At 45.7% G+C, this 14,541-nt stretch overlaps 2 protein-coding genes across 9 annotated transcripts in view; one reads left to right on the top strand and one right to left on the bottom strand.

Annotated features, from left to right (window-relative positions):
• The window catches only part of LOXL2 (lysyl oxidase like 2), a 62,389-nt gene extending 58,589 nt beyond the window's left edge, over positions 1 to 3,800 (top strand). For all 8 annotated transcript variants that reach the window (XM_026081857.1, XM_026081856.1, XM_026081855.1 and 5 more), the window contains 4 exons: positions 447 to 562; positions 1,121 to 1,257; positions 1,959 to 2,070; positions 3,586 to 3,800. In XM_026081857.1, the coding sequence (XP_025937642.1) occupies positions 447 to 562; positions 1,121 to 1,257; positions 1,959 to 2,070; positions 3,586 to 3,665 (445 nt within the window). In that variant the 3' untranslated portion in view covers positions 3,666 to 3,800. The remainder of the gene's footprint in view (positions 1 to 446; positions 563 to 1,120; positions 1,258 to 1,958; positions 2,071 to 3,585) is intronic.
• A 1,984-nt stretch (positions 3,801 to 5,784) lies between these two features.
• The window catches only part of R3HCC1 (R3H domain and coiled-coil containing 1), a 13,596-nt gene continuing 4,839 nt past the window's right edge, over positions 5,785 to 14,541 (bottom strand). The window contains exons 6-12 of the mRNA XM_026081686.1: positions 14,181 to 14,463; positions 12,848 to 12,985; positions 11,287 to 12,565; positions 10,400 to 10,572; positions 9,002 to 9,072; positions 8,091 to 8,186; positions 5,785 to 5,997 (exon numbers count right to left, since the gene is read on the bottom strand). Of these exons, the coding sequence (XP_025937471.1) occupies positions 5,849 to 5,997; positions 8,091 to 8,186; positions 9,002 to 9,072; positions 10,400 to 10,572; positions 11,287 to 12,565; positions 12,848 to 12,985; positions 14,181 to 14,463 (2,189 nt within the window). The 3' untranslated portion in view covers positions 5,785 to 5,848. The remainder of the gene's footprint in view (positions 5,998 to 8,090; positions 8,187 to 9,001; positions 9,073 to 10,399; positions 10,573 to 11,286; positions 12,566 to 12,847; positions 12,986 to 14,180; positions 14,464 to 14,541) is intronic.

Genomic DNA, 14,541 nt, shown 5'->3' with positions numbered 1-14,541 from the left:
GTATAAAACACTGCTGTAATCCCACGAAGGCTGGAGCAGGGCACTCTCCTTGAACAGCTTTAGCACTTGATATATAAACAAATATCCGGGCTAGGAGCCAGCACGAAGGCAATAGGGGTGATGGTGCCACATAGGATTATGCCTAGCAGAACATTTCCTGGCTGTGGTTTCTCTCACTCTTCCTCCTTTAGCACCTCTCTGTCAGCAGCACTTCGTGCTCTGTCATGCATTTACCCCACCACGGCGGAGACGAGGCAGAGGAAGGTGAAATGACTGGCCTAAAGGATGAAGCAGCACAAAGAACAGAGTCTGGGCCGCTCAAATCCAAGTCCTTGTGCTCTAACCATTGGACCATCTCCGCTGGGGGGACTGTGCAGCACTTTAGAGATGGCAACTAAAGTGGTGGCTGTTTTCCTTAAAGGTAATTCTCCCTCTGTGTCTTGCAGGCATTACCACAGCATGGAGGTTTTTACCCACTATGACCTACTGAACCTCAACGGAACCAAGATAGCTGAAGGACACAAAGCCAGTTTCTGTCTGGAAGACACTGAATGTGAAGCAGGTATATTTGCTGGTGCCCCTTTGGGCTGGGAATTTGTTGTTGTCCCCATAAAGATGACAGGATTCAAAGGTGCTATCAAATTCCTAAGCAGGGCTAGAGCATGGCCTGACAAGAGCTGGAACCAGTCCTGAGGTTCCAGCTCTTCCGTACACATGGAGTAGCCTCCGAGGTCTAAGAAAATCCTAGAAGGTCCAGTGTGCTGAGATTTTTCAGACCTCAGCTCCTTCCACAGTTATTTTGAGCTGCTTTGAAAACCTGAGTGTATTTTCTAATTCCTATAAAGTGAGAAATTTCAGAACTCATCTCTGGGTGATGAGATATGAAAGACAGCAGCTCTTCCTGTGCATTTAACCAGTACATGTATTTAAATATAAGACGTTATGAGCAAGGGAATGTTGTAGCAGGTCTCATTGAATATATCATGCCTAAACTTCTCACTATCTATGGGAGTGGGAGAACAACTAGTTCTTTCTCTGATGTGTCTGAGCTGGGGTGGGAAATCCCCAGCCCAACTTGCTGTGAATCTAATACTTTGTGCTTGTAACTCTTCTTATTCAGATGTGCAAAAACAGTATGAATGTGCCAATTTTGGTGAACAAGGAATCACGGTTGGATGCTGGGATGTGTATCGTCATGACATCGACTGCCAATGGATTGATATCACTGACATCCCACCAGGCGATTACCTCTTCCAGGTAAGGGGGGGGGGGGGGAAGAGGGTATGAGACACTGACATTGCTTTTATCTTATCCACTAGGGACAACAGGAATGTAACTAATTAGTGTATTTGCATATCTCCTACAGTACCATAAACTACTGATTATAAAGAGCTTATATTCCAGGATACCTAAAGGATAAAGAATTACCTAACAGGACAACAATGTGTTACCGGACAACATGTTTCCCCAAGTGAAAATTCAGGGCCAATAAACATAGTTTAAACATGATAGTCTTAAGGACTGTTGTCTTGTCCTAAGCCTTTTAGCTGTTTGTAAGCAATGCTCGCTTCATTTGGGGATTAAACAGTGCTATTCTTGAGTTGTTTGCTTGAGAAGTCAACACTGTGCTTGCAGTCTGTTTTGTGCAAGTGGGTGGAGTGGGGGGAATTCTTTGGTTCTAAAAACTGCCACCTAAATGGTAGAGGAGTGAGGGGAAGAAGAATTATTTTTGTCTTCTCTGCTATCTTGTGAAATGTAGATAAGCTTTTTGAGGGGGGGAAGGTGTGATTTTGATCTGGCTTCAATCAAGTAGTTTGTCTCCTTGCAAAGAGTTTTTTTCTAAAAAGAAAGTATTATGATATAATCAAAACACTGATTCTATCTCAATCTGACTGATAAGTGTCACATCTAATCCCCTTTTAAATAACTCCACGTTGTGTTTCTCCATGCTTCCCAAGGTCGTCATCAATCCAAACTATGAAGTTGCTGAATCTGATTATTCAAATAATGTGATGAAATGCAGGTGCCGGTATGATGGACAGCGCATCTGGATGTACAACTGCCACATAGGTGAGAGAAGCGTCTGCACAGGAAAGCTAATGCCTACGCATCGACCAAACTGACCCTTTTCGCTAGGAATCCGGTGCCTCTGTGGGCAAGCTGCGCTTCGATGCTGTTTCTCAGTTTGCACATACCTGAAAAAATGAGCTATTGAGACAGACTGAGTGCTGCTGCTGGAGGGTCGGGCTGTGGCTGAGTGGGACGTGGAATGGTTAATGCTGTATATGTTACTGGGGCAGCAAGCAGCATACTGGTAAAAGCGCTTTCTGACCAAGATCCAAAAGAAATCCCTCTTGTTCAGGCTTGGTAGAGCAGGGGTAACAGATGTTCCAGCTGTGCATCTCTTGTTCTGCAAGAAAAGAGCTTTTTCCCCAGAGACCCTCAGACATGAGGAATCTGAGAACTTGTCTGGAGTGCCTGAGTCAGGCCCAGACAAATAAATATGAGTTCTTCTCAGACTCAAGTTATTACCAACCTGGGACTGACCTCTTAAGACCCAAAAGCTGCTTCTCTTTTCTTGAAAAGCAAACAAGAATAATGATATGCAAAGCAGACCAGTGGAGAAGAGCCCTCTGCTCAAGCCAGAAATTGAAGTGCTCTGTTGTCACTTGGATAGGAGGGAAAACAGCTGCTTATTTTCTTGAATATATCTAAATCTTATCATCTGGGTTATTTTGTCTTAGAGCTTTCAAAGCCAAACTAGTTTAAATGTGCTTTGGCAGTCAATTGTCAGGACCATTTTAAAATGAAAATAAGTTGGGGGCTTTTGAAGAGAAACTGTTTTCAATAAGGAAAATAAATTATTAGGATGTAGTCAAGCAGCCGCTGTTAAAGCCATAAGAACAATTTCCAGAACTGGCTGAAGTTCTTCAAGAAGTGTTTTTCCTGAAAAAATTCCATGTAACCACTGATTTTTCTCATTAGTTTGTTGCTTTTCTTAAGAAAATACTTGTCTTGCGTGTCACACAAGAGCTTTGTGACCTAGTTCAGAAACACCAAACCCAATTCAGTTGGTTGAACAAGCCTTTAAGTGTTGGACTGACTCTCTAGCTGAGCTAGAAAATATTTCTATTTCAAAAAAATTGTTTAGCTTTTATTGTCTCTCCATAACCAAGAAGTAAGGGTATGGTCCTAGTTAAGAACAGAGTGAACAGAATCCACTTACCACCACAGCCCCAAGGAGGAAACCATTTCACAGATTCTGCTAGTCATAACTTAAGTAACTTTTTAAGCAACGAAGGTTAGCAGGGAAATCAAGGATAGTCTGCAGTCTAGCTTCCCAAATACACAAAGACTATACCCAGTACTCCTGTGGTTTCATGGCTGTTCCAACTACAACAAGATTTAATTAAATGCTTAAATTATCCCATGCAAGTCCTCACTCTCCTAGTACTTGCTTTGAGCCTTTCGCTTTCACAGCCTCTTGCCCAGACTACAGAAGCAGCCGCGGTGATCCCTGCCACGTGCTGCGAGCTGGCTTTGCTGCCTCCCTCTAACAGCGTGCTCTCTCTGCGCACTCCCCAGGTGGCTCTTTCAGCGAAGAAACGGAACAGAAGTTTGATCACTTCAGCGGACTCACAAATAACAAGGTGTCCACCCGATAGACCGGCGTTGCCTCCCTCCCCACTATTTAAAGAAGCAAGGTTTCCTGCTTCGGTGACTTCCCTAACCACTGCACAAAAAAGAAAATCAAGCAAACAATCAAAACTCCAAATTAGCAAGGTAAATTATTTTCAAAAGATGCCTTCCCTCCAATTTTAGGTGCTCGGACCACCATGTGTCTCTTGTAACTCAGGTCCCTACTACTGAGGTAGTTTGGGGCAGGCTTTTAAATTCCACTTGGCTCCAGATCGTCACCATTTCAGCCTACTCCGTAACGATTCCTCCTTTCACTTTGCAGCGCCATCTTTATTCACGTATGTAGGTCCAGGCTGCAGCAAGCACAGTTTGGCTTTGTTTGGGTACCAGCAACCTAAATATGTCTTTACCATTCATTTTCCTCAAGGCATTATTCTCAGTATCTTTAAGCTCTTCGACTCAGGCTTGAACGCACCATTGATGCAAACGCCTCCATTTGTCACGCTGCTTCTTGAACACAGCTAATCCTCAGTGCTGCCATGTGATTACTCCATTTTAGCAAAGAAATACAGGAAAGGAACAAAATTGGAGCAGCATTTTCTGAGCAGAACAGTTTAAAACGTAATTTAATACTGCAGTGAAACTTTTGTATTCAATATTCCACTCCCAGCACAACCTCTTAACTGGAGCAGCTAACGCAGAACTGGTTTCTACAAGCACATCAGAGCTCCATGAAGCTACAACTCCATTATAACATCCATACAACTGCATTTTAACATCTAGAAGACTTAGCAGATCTCCTGGTGATGAGTTCACTGGACTGTGAATTTCCTTTACACAGTAAGCTATTCACCTGATAGATTCTACGTACATCTAAATATTACCTTTTTAAGCTGGATATTCACTCTGTCTTTTCTTTAAAGGATGAACAGAGTTAAGGCATTGTATCAATCACTGTACCTTACAGAGGTAACTTCATGGCTTTCATCATCAGGGATCTGGACCTGTGCTGTCAGACCACCTGTGTAAGTTGTCTTTAAAAGGATTTTTACACTTGGTACATTTGTAATGGTGCTAAGTGTGCTCCTCTGTTTGTTTGAGGACACACATTGCTACAGATTTTCAGACACAGATACTTGAATAAGATCCATTTTACCCAGAAAAACGTTTTACGTGCCATTTGTGTATTTCCACTCCATGAAAGTTGAGGGCCTTGTTCGCTTTCCTGGTACTAAAGTTGTTTTCTCCCTCTGTGTTTGTACAGAAGACTTCTACAAGCCGCTAAAATTAAATGAATAACTTATAGCTGACCATTTCAATCCATGGGGGGATTGAAAGTGGCTGTGTCTAACCTCTTCTCTCCATAACCTACCTCACAGGGATGTTGTGAGGCTTAAAGAATGCAGAAGTCTTTTGCTAATGCCTGTCAGAGTATTTCTGTGATTTATCCAGTGGCCCAGATGGTGGCATCTAGCAAAGGTTTTTAGCCTACTGTAAGTTGGAAAACTCCATTTTGTTCTCAAGATGCAGGACTGTGTAGCAAAAGCAGAGTCGGAGACGTGTTGGATGCTCTGTTGTCGCTGCTGCTGCTGCAACAAGGTGTCTCACAGCATCTCAACACAGGCTCTGTGCAGATCAAGCAACTGTCAAGTTCTGGTTTTCTTTTCCTAATCAGTGGATGACAACTCTCCTTACTAACAGTGCACCAGGGCAAGTCAGGCTCTTTACATACTATGTAAATAAGAAAAACCCCTGACAAGCATTGAATGCAAGCGAGTTTCAGTTTTGTGGGAAATTTTAACAGGAACATTACAACAATGCAAACATTAAACAATGCTCTGTTCTTGCTTACAGCTGAGCTTTGGCCAACAACATACACTTCCTTATTCTAGTGCATTTTTTAAACTTTTTAAAGCAGGTTTTTTTGTAAGCAGCCTTGGCTCCTGTGAGTGCCTCAGGGGGCAAGAGGCACCTTGAAACAGGGTGGGAGAGGTGCTCTGCACAACGCAGAGCTCATTAACGGTCTGTAACACTCGCAGGGCCTGGTCCTCCAGCTCAATATCTCATTAAACCTTTTCCCTTCCCACCTTTAGAGAGAAAATGCCAGTACTAAACCCATAAAAGAACATCCCAGTGGCAACTCACTGTTCTGCATGCAGTTTAATATCACAGCCATGCTCATCTATACATCTCATTTAGCTGGCATGGTTTACTCTTCCTGGTCCAAGCTTTCCGGTGGGAGCACTTCGCTGCCCGAGACGCGCTGCTTTTTGTGCTTCAGTCCCAAAGCCCTGGTCACCAGCCTCCTCGCCACCGCAGTGTCGGTCTGGGGTCTCTCTTTCGCCAGCTGAAGGAGCTCTAGGTAAAAATGGGTGAAAATGAACAGGTTAGAGCTTGTTCAGGAACTGTCCTGTCGTTAAACCACAGGACTGGGAGACAGAAGGGCTGATTTCTATTTTCACAGCTCCTTTACCAAATCAGCCTTAGAAGTACAAGCAAATCATTCTACCTCTATCCCTTAAATGGTCTTTTCTTTTAAGACAAGCATGTCTCTGGATTTTGTATAGCTCAGATTACTTAAAATTTTTCAGGTAAGATGCAACAATGACAGTTACAAATGTATTTAGATATGATTAAGCTCCAGGCCTGTTCTGCCGTGGTAGAGAGAATTGTTCCCGCTTAGCTTTCGGGAACAGCTTCGTAACCACTCCCAGCAAAATTCAGCAAGTCACGTCACTGAGAGCAACGTGAAGAAGGCACACAGTCCAATCAGTTCATTCACACACAAAGTTTGATCTCAGTGTAGACCGACTGAAAGCAGCAATGGAAAAATATCTGCATTAGGAAAAAAAAAAAAGGCTAAATATATCCGATGCTTTTGGAAAGCCCTTTGCCTAGGAGTGACCAGTAACCTCCATTTTCTGGTAATCATCTGGCTTGGTACAATTTCATCTTACAAGAAAGCCATATACCAAAACTTTACAAAGTCCAAAACAGTCTGGATTTGGCTACTATATAATCATATATCAGCAACTGTTTGCAAATTTATTATCCATTTAGCAATATGGGCTTTGCTTGCTTTTTCAGAAGTTTTATTAATAAAGGCAGCCCATCAGCAGCTTAAGAAAAAGGGACAGACTCAAAGCATCCACAGCTTGGAAAATAAAACTGCCGATCTTTCTTGACAAAGCTCTTAAAGAAGAGACACTGTCAGCTAATTAAGATCCAAATTTGTATTTGGGAAAAATTTGCTATTTTAACTGAATCCAAACAAAGTTGATATATCAACTTCCCCAGGAGGAGTTTGCAACCTGATTCACGAGTGTGCCAACAGGCTACAGCAAGAGAATCAGGAAGTGAGACTGAATGAAAACAGCTGTGAAAGTGCAAAAGCAAATCCAATTCCTTGACATTTCATCTAAATCTAGCAATCTTAAAAACTCAGGAAATCCTAACTGTGACAGTGTCCCTTTAAATCATTAATACTGAAATTTGTTTCAATTGCAATGTACTGTAGAAAGAACAGTATAGTTGTATGTTCAGCAAAGTCTCTACTGCTACAAGACTCATGGCATTTCTTTACTGTGGCAAGTATAACTGATTACAGTATGATTTTTAAAGGTAATAAAATAAATAAAACCATGTTAATGGCTAAGCTTAACAGTTTTTTTCTTCATCTGATACTGAATAAAACTATGCCAACCACAAAATGCAACTGCTATGGATTTTGTCTTATCTATTATTTTTAACAGTGCAGAGTAATAGAGCAGAGGAACTTACTGGGCAAGTCTATGGCATTTGACCTGCCTCTGTCTTCCCACAGTCGCTGCTACAACTCGACCCCTTTTCCAGCCAGCGCAACTGTTCACTTAGGCTATACACAAGCAAGTGATATAAGAAAAACTATGCCTGAATTTCAGCAAGCCATTTAGCTATGTGCTGAAGAATAAGCAACAGGATTTAATGCTTTGATTCTGTCTTAATGTAGCTACATTATAGCAGGGGACAAAGACTGAAAGCTTAAGCATAAATAACATCTGTAGTTACCTTTCCTGTAAGTAATATCTAATGTAGTCTCATTCTACAAACCTGTATGTCAGATTCACCTGTGCCATTCATTCATGCCTGCTGCAAACAGTTATTTTTTACCAATATTATCAGTTATTTTTACCAATAAGTATGTTTTAACATACCACTGCTACAGGTTGGCTGAAAATACCATTAAAAAACAAAACAAAACAAAACCAGCAGGCTCTTATTGAAAGCTGTATACAAATCACAACAGCTCACTGTCCTGCAGTGCTAATAAAGCTATTTAAAAAAAAAATAAATCTATCAATAGATAGGTATTAAGGAGCAGTATTCCTAACTAGTCATCACAACCACTCAGGATATAGAAAATAGGCAAAACAGGAGGAAAAAGGAAAAAAAAAACGAAGCAGTTCTCTTACTTGGTCGCTGAAGTGCCTTAATTTTAGACTGCCTTGTCCCGTGGATCAATGGTCGGATCTTTAAAGAAGGATAACTTCGCCCCAGGGCTTGAGATGCTTTAAAGAATAAAGATTGCTGAAGTTAACAGGCTGAATTTTGGTAGCTTTAACCATATAAAAATCAGTACAGGATGTGCAACACTAAATAAATTGAGCTGAATCAGCTAATCAGTACTAAAACAGATTAATTTAGTCTGGTCACCTCAGGGTTAGATCACCCGTGCCTTGCATAGGAAAGAGTCCCAACAAAATATAAACAAGCTTTAAAAATTATGCATTATTAGACCAAATAATAGGCAGAACAGAGCACGTGCTTTGAGACCATGTACACTCATACACTGTTGGATGGAAATTTCTCTTGGGAAGGCTCTGATCTGAGCTTAGAGGGTTTGCCCTGAATAGGCCAGTCTGCAGGAGGCTCGGTACCTGAGCTGCGCGGCATCGGCACGCAGAGTGTCACGAGCACCCTTTGGTGCAGGCTTGCAGGAATTTTGTCTAGTTAGTTATAAGAGGAAACTGGATGGCAAAACAGATTAATTTCTAAAAAGGCAGCCTAAGTCAGAGTAGCTCTTTATACAGAAAGCGTCCTCTTTATTACCCAAGCCAATTAAAAACCTGCTGTTCTTGCAAAGCAGAGTTTGCACACAGCAATTCCAGCTTCGCAGGTCTTAAAAGCGTTTCAAATTTGAAGTGCGTGTGAGGAAAGAGGCGATGAACCATGACTGCCTTTGGCAATGGCTTAGGCTGAGCGCAAGAGCAAGCAGATGCACACTGCAAACTATTGCATCAGCGCACAGCTGCTGTGCAACAGCAGTGAAAGCCCAGCAACCCTGCAGGTGCCTCGGTCACAGCCAAGAACCAGCTCACACTACCTGTCGCCAGACTGGAGAAGATTCCCAAGGCGTGCGTATCATCGACCCACTGAATCTTGAATCCGCTCTCACTAAAATGAGAGGACAGGAGAACAGTATTTACCAAAAGGGAAAAAAGGTCACATACATACATACATAATAAAACCCATAAGCCACCTTGAGTTATCAAGGGTATTTAGTATTTTTATCCATACACAATTAGTGCTTTTCAAAGCATTATACCCATTTTACATGAGGAGAAAGAAAAGGAAAGAAACAGAAGTTAAATGTGCCCCTTTCAAAGTCACAGTCTATGATCCCCTTATCAGCAAACCTCAAGAACTCAGTTTTTCCTCTTTAGAAACTCTCAGCCGAAGTCACACCTCAATTTCAGGGACTGTCTTGGAATACATAAGTACTGTTTATCATTTACACAATGCTTTACAAACATTACCTGATTGCTCAGATAAGCAAGTAAGTGATTTACAAGAGTTGTTTACAAAGCTTAAGACTGAGAGTCCTATGTGGGGAGAAAGAAAAGAAAATCTAATAACACACCAGTGGAAAATCTGAGTTTGGGAGCAGGGAGTTCAAAGATTTTCCTGTAGCACAGGAGATAAATACAATTGACTGCTCAAATTAGATGGGTCAATTTTCAGCCCAGTTTCACTCTGAGTGAGAGGAAGAAATCCATAAAAAAAAAAAATTACAATAGATAGTAGCTTATTTAAAATTTAAATAGCGCTTTTGAATTTAAGGGAGCTGTAGAGGTGAAGCGTTCATACCTAATCCATCAGGTATATCAAGAGAGGAGGACAGCAGGAGGAACATGAGGATATGTACCTACAGACACCATGTCTGAGCAATCTTGCAGAACTGACACACTAATTTAGAGTTGCACCGAGTACAGCTTTATCGCTAAAGCAGGGCTGAACTTTGTTCTTATCCTGCTAGAAATCCAATGTCACTCCCTTAAGCGCGACGCTCTCTCTGTTCCCCACGCTTACATAATAAATCTTATCTCCAACAGCAGCATCGGGCCCTTGCTTTGCAAACACTTATGTAAGCATGTAATTTCACTCGGGCACTGAGATGCTGTAACAGAGGTTTCCATAAAACAACATCTAAAGACTCCCACTGAAGCCAGAGCAGTAGGAATAAGCCTGCACACAGATAAGCGGGTGCACGGCAGAGCCCTGAAGAACCAGTGACTTTTTAAAACCATGCATGAAATGCAGAGAAACATCCTTTAGATTAAAGCACAGGAAGAATATAAAACACAAGAACATGCAGGCAAAATTAAAACGCTCTGTAGCATCATCAGCTTCTTTCAGCAACTGTTCAAAATGGTTTCTGTGGGGCATTCAAGTCTGAATCCTGCTCGCTTTACCCGCGATGTGCTCAGACTCGGGCACTTACTGGAACTCGGAGAACATTTCTAACAGGTGCTCCGTTTTCAGCGACGGGGAGAAGTCATAGATTTCAATTACGTGTCCGAAGTCCCCTTCGCTGAGCTGCGCATCTCCATAAGTGGAATAATCAAACTTGATCTTCTCAATGCTTATGTCCTTCACAGTCAAATAAGCTGCAATCTGGGAAGATTAAGACACAACACTGTTTATAAAAGCTCTACTTCTAAACACTGCAGAAGTGTACAAACAGACGTAGATACCTGATCCTTTGCAAGCACAGCGTTATGGAAAACCAATTTCAGAGCAGCACGGGAGGAAGGGTATGACCCTTTGAACTGTGAGTTCTGCTGCCACCACCCCTGCACACATCTGAGAAAGCAATGTGGTTCCCATTCAGACCATATGGCTAACCACTTCCCTGTGTTACGGAGAGAGGGTGGGAAATTATCCCAATAAAGACAAAAAAACAAGTGGTGTGCGGTTGAAGGAACAAGGACCGCACAGCTACCACAAATCAAGGAACCTGGGACTGATTCACCACTTTTCCCCAAGCACGTCACCTCCAGTGCATCTCACCTCCGCCCCGGGAGGGTTAGCCCTGACCACCCTGCCAAAAAAATCGGACCAAGAGCTACAAGCTCATTTCAAAGTGCAACTGGGCACCTATCAGGCAAGAACTCATTTCAGATGGTGACCCTCCAGAGGAGAGCCTCTGCAGGCCCCACTTCAGTCCCTCCAGGTCCCTCCTGCTGCCACGCTCCAGCCAACAGGTTCAGCAAACGCCTCCAACAGCCCTGGCACAAAGACTCTCCTCCCACAGATTAATTTTTTTAGGGCCAATTCCTCTTTTCCCCAAAGCCACTCCCTAAGGCAATGCCTGTGGTAACACACTACCTCTTCCAAGAGCTCAGCGGTACAGTCATCCTCAAAGCTGTTCTCCTGCTCATGGACGGCCGGGCTCTCCTCACCTTTATCGCCTGCAGACAACCGCAGCTCACGCCACAGCGCATCGGCCAAGCCCGAACACTCCTTGTCCCCCTCTTCTGGCAAGAATACCTTTCTGCTGTGGTTTTGCACAGAAACATCGACCCCGCGCTGGTTCTGGTTGTCAGGAGCTGACGGGTTCTCACCACAGACGGGTTCAGGTGCAGTCAGATGCTGAACTTGGGTTTCTGGGGAGTTTTGGTGTTGGTCACGCTCCACCTGGGCAATACGGAGGCAGTCTTGATCCTGGCTTTCCAGTTCTGAAAAACTCTTACTCAGCTCCAACGTGCCAGCATTCACAAAGTCCTTGCTCTGCTCTTCTAGCAGTGACAGGTTTTTGCCACTCCCCGGTATCTTGGCATCAGTACAGCTCTTATCTTGGGTTTCCAGCGCCAGTAACGTTGCACGAGACTCTGCTGCAGCGATGTCTGTGCAGTAGTTACTGCTGCGACTTTCTGTCTGGGAGATGCTTTTGCTGCCTTCCAGTACGCTGGCATCCCTGCTGTTTTGGTCTTGAGCTTGCAGCTGGCACAGGGCTTTGCTACCTTCCAACGTAAGAGCGTTGTCACAGCTCTTAGCTTGCTCTTCTGCTTCGCTTAGGCTTTCGTTGTGTACAGAAGCAAGGGAATCTGAACAGTCTTTATCCTGACCTTCCTGCCCAGGGACATCGTCACTACTCTCTAGCAGTGGGACGTCCATACAGCAGGCAGGACAGTCCTTGTTGTTATCATCACCATTTTTTCCTGAAACAGACTCTTCACCAGCCTCTCCCAGGTCCTGTTCCTTGCCAAGGGCCAAAGAGACGCCACCAGCTGCTCCGTCGGACTCCGCGCTGCCTTCAGACCTACCCAGTTTGCCTCGGGCATCACCGCCTGAAGCTTTAGGGCAGATCTCTTCTCCTTGTGCCACATCCCCGCCTGGCTCGGTGCCGGCCGCCACCGGGCTCTCACTCTCCACCCACTCTGCTTTCTTGCGCATCGCCTTGGGGACGTACAGGGCTTTGTCTGGCTTCCTCCGGGGCGGCCTTTTTATCCTGCCCGATCCTCTGCTGGCTCGGGACGCGTCCCCAGGCACCTCCACGCCGTGACGCAGCCCGGGGGCTCGGCCTCCGCGGCCCCGCGGCTGGGGAGGCCGCTGCGGCCTCGACGCGTTGCTGTGGGGGTTTTGGTCGCTGGCCTCCTCAGGCAGCCTAGGACCAAGGGAAAAGAGGAAGTGAGGGGGAAGCGGAGAAGCTGGCTAAGTACCGAGATATCTGCAAAAAGCAGAGAGGAGGAAAACAGAGCCCCAAGGATCCGATCAGCACAGAAGTCAGCAGATAGGAAGAAGAAAGTGCCTCTAATTCCTTAGTGGAAGGTGCTATTAATAACAGACACTCCGCTGAGGAGCGCCAGGCAAACTTCATGCTTGTACGCTTGCACAAAAACCCCAAAGCCATAAAAAGAGAAGAACTGTTACATCTACTGTGCTGTACCTTATGGCCGAGTGACAGATAACCGTCCTCCTCTTCCATCCTTCCCCAACAGAAAAGCTGCTTAACAAATCCACGTTGTCCACTGTCCTGTGGATCAGGTACCGGAGGCGACTGGACAGAGGGGGGAACAGGAGCACTCTGCAAAGAGAGAGGTCTGGGGGCATCAGCAGCTTGCCGGAAGGAAAACACCACAACCAGAAGGCAGCAAGAACTGGTTAACCCCTATTCCCAAGCTGTTCCTCAGGCAGGGTGTTAAAATCCCAGCCCAAAAGCCTTTCTGGCATTGCAAAGCCAAAATCCCTCCTCACTCCCAGGACGTCTAGACAGACACGCTCGCTCTGCACATACACAGGGCGCGCGGCAGAGTCGGCGCTCCCCAGGCCCGGGGCCTTGGCCTGGGACTCTCGTTTCCGCCTTTATCCGGTCTGGGAATGGCTGGAAAGCATCCGAATGAGGCGCCTGACATCCGTCACCCTCCTCTCCTTTGAATGCACTTCCAGAAACTCCCAGCTAAAATAGCATGAATGGGTGAATAAGTAAACCCCGCAGTCAGTTGCACTGCATTTAAACACACTTTTACAGCTCCGGTTTCACTCCTGAGCATTTTAAAATTATGCTGGTGCTTTTTTCCTTCAAATTTAAGGGGAAAAAAAAGTAATAAAATAAATATTTGAGCTCACTACAAGCTGGCAGAAGAACTGAACTAGGCAGTTCTGCCCCACTCCCATCTCACCTCCTTTTTCAGGCCATTTCAAGAGTTTCAAAGTCACTGGATCAGGGACTAGGTCCAGGTTAAAACCAGCATGGCCAAAGAAAAACGGCACAGCAAGCACGAACCGGCAGAGCTCGCTGCTGGGGAAGAGGCTCTGGAGCGCAGGAAGTCCTCGACAGAGGAGGGGAACTAAGCGGTTTGATTATGAAAATATCAATCGTAACTCGCTGGCTGGCTACGAGCGAGCTAGGCCTGACTACGGCTATTGTAAAAGCCACAAGTGCCCAAAATAATTCTGCCTAACGGAGCATTAAGGGAGCAGCGTGCACGGCAGAAACCCCAAACCAGTGCTGGGCCTGCAGGGAAGCACCAGGCCAGGCTCGGGCTCTGCGGCCGGCCAGACTTTGCAGCCAGGCTCCAAACGCTGCAGCTCAAACCCAGCGGGCGCTTTCACCCCGGAGGGCCAATGCAAAACAGAGACGAGCTGCAAAACGCCACCGCTCCTGGAGCGGAGCGTGCCACAGCCCGAGGATGGCACCCGGCAGCAGGAGCGGGTCACCGCGTGCAGAGGTGGGGGCTCGGCGGGCGCCTGGCCGCTTGCCGCCAGGGCAGGGCGCTTACCTGTGGTGCTGGCCCTGCAGCAGGAACTGCTCCAGCTCCTCCGCGATCCTGCCCACGAAGTCATCCTCGTTGGGCGAGAGGAAAACGCCGTCCAGGCAGTGCAGCGCCAGGGTGGCAGCGGGCGGGAGGCCTGCGGGGGGACAGGGCTGCGTGGAGCCGGCTGCGAGCCTCCCTGCACACGCCTGGCCCGCCCCGTGCAGCCTGTGCACCCTTGCTGCAGCTCTGTGCACCCTTATTGCACCCCAGACCCCCTTCCTGTACACCCCCAGCACCCCGTGCAGCTCTGTGCACCCTTATTGCCCTCCAGACCCCCTTCCTGCGCACCCCCAGCACCCCGTGCAGCTCTGTGCACCCTTATTGC

Source organism: Apteryx rowi, unplaced genomic scaffold (assembly GCF_003343035.1).
Source record: "Apteryx rowi isolate R43461 unplaced genomic scaffold, aptRow1 scaffold_56, whole genome shotgun sequence".
In the NCBI taxonomy this organism is placed as follows: Eukaryota; Metazoa; Chordata; class Aves; order Apterygiformes; family Apterygidae; genus Apteryx; species Apteryx rowi.
The sequence above is the reverse complement of the archived record's forward strand: the minus strand, read 5'-3'. Positions and strand labels throughout refer to the sequence as shown.